The sequence below is a fragment of the Glycine max genome, chromosome 4 (assembly GCF_000004515.6).
Source record: "Glycine max cultivar Williams 82 chromosome 4, Glycine_max_v4.0, whole genome shotgun sequence".
In the NCBI taxonomy this organism is placed as follows: domain Eukaryota; kingdom Viridiplantae; phylum Streptophyta; class Magnoliopsida; order Fabales; family Fabaceae; genus Glycine; species Glycine max.
Window position 1 is genome coordinate 49511316 of NC_016091.4, and position 6623 is coordinate 49517938.

The following is a 6623-nucleotide window of genomic DNA, read 5'->3' on the forward strand; positions in this document are numbered from 1 at the left end:
ATCAACTGTTACCCCTAAAAAGGAGAAAGAGTGAGGAATTATCCCCTGCAAAGGGTAGAATCTGAACATGCAAGAAAGTTCTCATAATGAGCAACTTGTTCTAAAACTCCTCACCACTCCCATCAATTATCTCCATCGCACACAAATCAATGGCATTGCCATGAATTGTAGTTAAAAGAAGGAAGCAAAAAGGAACTGAATCCTTAGGACTAGGGGTAGAAGTGGTTGGATTGGATTAAATTTTATCTATTTTTTAATTTAATCTAATTAAATTTAATTGAGTTGGATTAAACTGAGTTTATTTTTTTTATTTTGCTAATTCAATTCAACTAAATCTTATGTAACTTTAATTGAATTGAATTGGTTGTAGAGTTGAACCATTAAAAAATTAACACAATTTTAAGTCTTGGAAAAAAGGTAAAGAAATGTTTAAATTCAAAAATAGTAAGATTTTTTTTTACAGTAAGAATATTTTTAAAAATCAATATTTATAAAATATTATAATATTCATATGATAAACAGAAAAGAACAACATAAATATATACTAATAGTATCATTCATAAAAAAAATATTATCTTAAAATAAACAAAAAAAAATATTCTAAAACAATATATTTCCTTAATATAAAAATTTATTATCTTAAGAATAAGATGTGCTTGGTTTAAGATATTTATATAAGTAATTTAATTATATGTAAGTTGGATCGAGTTGAATTAAGTTTTGGCCGAATCCAAAACTCAAAACCAATCACCTACTTTAATATTAATTGGGTTCATTAAATTAAAATTAATTCAATACAATTATCCAATTTAACGGATAAATATTTAATTGAATTGGATTGAAATGAACAAATTTACGGATTGAATCCAATCCACTTACACTCTTATTTAAAATTGAGAGGAATGAAAAAAAAATGAAAGAGAGGAAAAAGATAATGAAAAACCAAGTTGTTTTTTTGGGTGAAATAGAGTGAAAAAAAGATATTTTTTAAATTAAAGTGAACTTATTAGGCAAAAAAATAAAAAAGCGCAAAAAACCCAATTGCATCTGTTAAAGGATACATGTCACAGTGTTCCAATAAACAAAAAAAAAATAAAAATACAAGTCTCTCATCACTGCACTTTCACCTCATTTTTTATGTGAAAGTCCACTCCACGGGTCCCATTGCAAAACTACCACTATCAGCTGCCTTACATACAAATCGAAACTCATAAAAATCACTTTCAGCCCTCTTTCCACACTCTCACTTTCTTCTCTGAACTTTCACTTGAACCGGACACTACCTGAGAAGGAGGGAAGGACACTGTCTCATTGGAATAAATGCTATGAACTCGCAATTGTTACTTCCACTGACAACTCTAATACATGTATCATATATTAAAGGAAAAATTATTATAAATTGTAAACTTAATTAATTCCATACAAAACACAAGTTATTATACAAATTAGGTGTGAACCCATGCTGATAGCACAAATTTAAAAAAACAATGTGAAATTTTTATAAAAAGAAAATGAAAAAAAATCTTTTTATTGTCCAGTAACAGCCCGCGCGTGACTAGTTGCTGGACAAATTTTATAGATATATAAATTATAAATACGATAATATAGTTTATAATAATATAATTGTATACCTTATATACCACAATCGAAACTTGATTAGGATTAAATTGTGTAAAAGACAAAGGATAAACAAACAAAAAAATAAATGATAGCGTAATGCTTATATTTTCCAGCTCGTTCAATATAATTATTTTTTGAACGCTTGTTGAAAGACAAATTGAGCACCTAACGCAAAATTAACCAAAAATTGCAGTAACGGTTGGCGAGTGTTTCAATTTGGGAAATGAAAATCTAATTCATACACAAATCAAAGCTTGACGTACGGTGGTCAATTACAAGAGAGTGGTGTCACTCTATACTAATAAACTAGCTAATACTTGTCATCATGAGGAATTACACTAGCAATTGCTGTAATAATTAAAAAGAAAGAAAAATGATAAATGGTTGAAAAATTAAATATGGCTCTTCCCATGTTCTCTGTTATTTGTACAGCAAGGTACGTACAACACAATAAGAGAAGAGAGAGAGAGAGAGAGGGATGCATGCAAGCTGATGTTTGGTCTGGACTCTGGAAAAACATAACCCATCTTTTATAATTAGCAGAATGTTTGCTGGATTTGTTGAGCGAGTTCTTCGGCACTGAGTTGGCATTCAATTCCAATCTATATGTACATACGAGTGCATGTAAAGAAACCACAATAATTAGTGAACCTAAATTGAACACGTAAGTAGCATACATCTACATATATATCCAATCATAAGCTATTCCATGCATGAAATTAACCAATTTAATTTAAATGAAAACGACACAGTAATTTATATTCGTCTTTTCGATCAGCGAATGGGGACAAATGTCTGAATGGAACCATGTTGTATCCCTGGTCTCTCGGGTAGATGCAGTGAAAAAATATACAGTCAGTACTATCAGGTACAACAAACCATCTATTTTTTTTTACATACTGCATTAAAGAAGTGCACAGTATGCATAGGGCATATATACTAGAAAGAAAAGAAAAAAAAAATTGTCATTATTCATTCAATTCAATATCATCATTGACATTATTTTGGTTTGCTAAACGTTGCAGACTGCTACACTGTGAAGTTTTATTTCTTGATGTGGGGATGGAAGAACTAAAATCCAAACCGTTTTCATGACGATTACATATATACTAACATTAGCTAATTTTTACACAATCTCTGTAGTCTGTACTCTATTATTTTTTTGTAAAAAATAAAGATAAAATGGGAAACATATTTGTTCATTAGGGTTCAATTAACCTTTACACTTCAATGTAAATTAATACGACATTAATAAAAAAATGTGAAGAGTAAAAGTGATTTTTTATGTCTCATCTCTTTACTACTATTTATACTTTTTTTATGTATGGTTATAAGAGAAAACTAAATAAATTCTCTTTCCTCTTTTAAACATATAAATAAATAAGAACATGAACAAATGAAAGAGAAAGAAGATTATAATTAGAACATCTTATAGGAGTTAGCCTATCTCACTTTTACCTATAAGCAATTGTAGTTTCTCACTTGCATCGTTAGGGACAGTTTGTGTAGCTGACACATGTAAAAGAAAAAAAAGGATATTTTTATTTTTATATAATTACATATGAATGTTAACATTGAAAATTAGTTAATGATTAAATGGTTACTTAATTAAAATGTTCATGTATATTTTTGTTTTAATATTGACTATTCAAGTACTGTCTAATGATTATATTTATAATTTTTATGTTTCCTAATAAGAAGAGTTTTCATTTAATATACTCATTATATCTCTCTAACTTCTTCTTCTTCTTTTTTTAAAAAAAAGGGAAATTAGATGAAAAAATATATTTAGAGAATTTTTTTAAATAAATTAAGAAACTTAATGTTCATAAGAGAGAAAAAGGAGGAAAAATAGCTTTCTAAAAAGATTAATTGAAATAATTTTTAAAAATAAGTTTTACTGTATTTTAGCCTCCTTTTCTCTCATTGTGATTTGTGAACTAATAAATGTGAAAAATAACAGGGAAATTTTAGTTTAAAATGATCTTTTAAGTTAAAATAGTTAAATATTTTGTTAATTTCTTACTGTCCAATAACTTTTACTTTTATTTAAAAAAAACTTATTTTAAACTTTAATTTTAAAGCAAAAGCTGGATAGCATCAGGGAAGTTAGCCAAGTTGGAAAGAAATAAAATTATAAAGAAAAAGATTTACCAACCTTTGATCCAGCTGTCATTAATAGAACATATTTTCATAAAAAAAGACAATACCTTCCATCTCATTCAGGTATACATGTGATGAGGCAGAAATTCATTGACAGTCTTCTTTTTCATTTTCATTTTTATTTTCATCATTTATATTTAATATACTTAATCAACATACTCATATATGTGATTTTTTACTAAGTAGTTGATTCAAGTAATATTTGAATCAATCTCCATACATAAGATTTTATATTTGAGTTTTATGAATAAAAAACTATATAATTAAGACTTGAGAAGAAAGAATTCCACTAAAAAATAATCAATCAGATTCTCTTAGAATGAAAATTAGTTATTGATTAAATTAATAAATATTTGATATTAATAGACACAAAAAATACATGTGGTGCTTTAAGTCTTTTTAAATACAAATTTCTTTATTAAATGCTAGGATGGTGACTATATAAAGGGAACAAATTTAATTAAAAGGAGGAAGAATTAGGAAATAAATGAAATAAGAATGTACCTTGATAGTGAATGAGTTTAGCATGGTATCATCCGCAGCACAGTTAATGTTGACATGAACGATTTCGAGCGCAAGATCTTCAAGTGCCGTTATAATCTTCATAGCCTGCCCTGGAATTCGTTGAGACACCGTTTTGAGAAGAACGTGAGGACCTGAAAACTTGACCTCCACGTCAGCAGTGGGGGACTTGGAGTTTGCAACAAGCTCGTTGATGTTGTCGTTGATGGAGGAGTTGGCAGAAGAAGTGGGAGAAGGGTCGAGAGAGACGTTGGACATGGTTGGTGAAATGATGTTGTTGTAGCCTTGCTGCGCCTGCAACCTTGGCCTGTAAGGGCTTCCTGGTTGTGGAGTTCTTGGGCTAATTGGCAAGTTCAGTCTCGGGCTTAAAGGGGGCTTCCGAGGACTCAGTGGTGAAGGCCTTGGGCTTGAAACGAGCCTAGGGCTCAGGACTTCGCTGTAGACTTTTCTTTGCTTCTTGGCCTCTAGGGCTTGGAGCACCTGCTGCAACTCGCTGATGTAATCAACCACTCCTCCAATTATCGATGCTTGATCTCCCTAATGAATAAGAAGGATTGAATAATGTACTAGTATAGAAAATTGATAACAATGTAATTAAGTTGCAACTTTACTTGTAATATAATCACGTATTTATGATGATGAGATTCAAAAATGCATGGTGCACTTAGTTTATTCTGTAAATAACACTTTACAGCGTAATATGAAACCATATAGTTAAAAAAATAAAAATTAAAAGTTTATATTTTTGTAAGATAAAAACAATTTTAAACTAATAATGGATACTTTTAAAAAAATGCATGCCCTTAATTTTCTGATTCCATTAAAGTGGCTTGCATCTTGAAGGATCTCACTTAAAACATGAAACCGCGTTTTGTTTCAAATCTAAACTCATAAGGCAAGTTGTATATCTCCCCCGGCCCCTTAAAAATAAGACAAAACTTACATGCAGGTCTTCAAGTTATTGTAACTTGTATAAGTCTGCTGTATGCAGAACTGGGTACATCTTGTACTGGTTCTGCATTGCTTCCTTTCAATAATAAATTTGCTCATAAGAAAAATGCAGCTCTTTAAATGATTTTAATGTTTTTCTATTAAAATTAAAGTTTTATTTTGAAAATTTATATTGACCACCGTTAGTGTAAAAACTCCAATTTTAATTATAGAGCGACACTTGAAAATTAAACTGCGCGCATCTAAGTTTTCTAAAAAAAACAAAAACTCAAGATGAAACTAAGGAGCTTTTGAGATATAAAACAAAGTCAAGGATGCAAACTATATAAGTATAAAGAGTAAGTATAGGTGGAATATATATGCAAAACAAATTAAGTATTAGAATTAGAAGTGTTAATTTAAGCGACAAATAAAATTAAGACGTACCCTTTTGACATAAAAGCAAGGCATAAGCGACCTCAACACGGTCAAGTGTTCATTCATTTGCTTTCTCCTGTTGCGTTCAACAGTAATATGAGACATCTTTTGTTGTCCATCTGGGTTAGCTTCCTCTGGAGTAGTAGGAGTAAGCTTCTGCCTCTTGGTTTTGGAAGAGGTTTCAAGCTCAGTTTCGGAATCAAGTGGAGCACTCGAAGAGGTTGACTTTTGAGACACCAATCTTGAGACATCCTCGTTATTGTCTTTGGAGACAGCAGCAACAACAGCTTCTTCGTTAATGGGAGGAGGGAAGTCGGTGAAGTCCGATTCTAGGCTCTCCAAAATGGCAAAGAGATCGTCCCCACCAAAGTGTTCGCTCCCAAACTCTTTGTCATCGAAAATATCGCATAAGCTATCGTCCATGTTGGAGGCTTTAGGAATTTCTAGCTAATTCGATCTTCTTCTCCGTGAAACCAGCGAAGGGAAGTACCGGGAAAAATGTTTTTGAGTGGGGATGAGAATGAGAAAGGGTTCATGAAATATGAGGTTGTCAAGATCAAGAAAAAGTGGTGGAGAGTGTGGAGAAGTAAATTTGAGAGGGGGTGTTGATGTGATAGAGACTAAACGATCGCCATCAACTACTACTACTGAATACTGATTTGTTATGGTCCCTTTTTCAAAAATATGTGGTTTAAACCTTTAGATTCCTAGGGATCTATACTGCTATTACTATCTCTCACAGAAGCAGTATCAGACTGTGACAATAATGAAAACTGAAAAAGTTTTGAGAAGGGAGGGAGGGAGAATGTAGAAAAGAAAAGGGTTTTATACTAACTTCTATTCTATAGTAATGATACAGGTATGGTGTATTGTAAAACAATGGATGCTGCTGTTGGATACTGGTTAATACCTAATAGTATAATGCAACTTTTAGGTAGGTACGTAGTTAT

General features: G+C 31.0%; 1 protein-coding gene across 1 annotated transcript; it reads right to left on the reverse strand.

Annotated features, from left to right (window-relative positions):
* Nucleotides 1–1835: 1835 nt before the first annotated feature.
* Nucleotides 1836–6623, reverse strand: SPCH1 (transcription factor SPEECHLESS). The gene is made up of 3 exons (XM_003523341.4): nt 5683–6623; nt 4288–4842; nt 1836–2222 (listed from the first exon to the last, which is right to left on the reverse strand). Exons 1-3 carry the CDS (start codon nt 6094–6096, stop codon nt 2157–2159), a joined length of 1035 nt encoding a protein of 344 aa, XP_003523389.1. The 5' UTR covers nt 6097–6623; the 3' UTR covers nt 1836–2156.

Coding starts and splice junctions, on each gene's coding strand:
- SPCH1 (XM_003523341.4), bottom strand. CDS start 6,096: ATGGACGATAGCTTATGCGATATTTTCGATGACAAAGAGTTTGGGAGC. Junction 4,843..5,682: donor CTTGCTTTTATGTCAAAAGG/GTACGTCTTAAT, acceptor CTTATTCATTAG/GGAGATCAAGCATCGATAAT. Junction 2,223..4,287: donor TAAACTCATTCACTATCAAG/GTACATTCTTAT, acceptor ATGTACATATAG/ATTGGAATTGAATGCCAACT.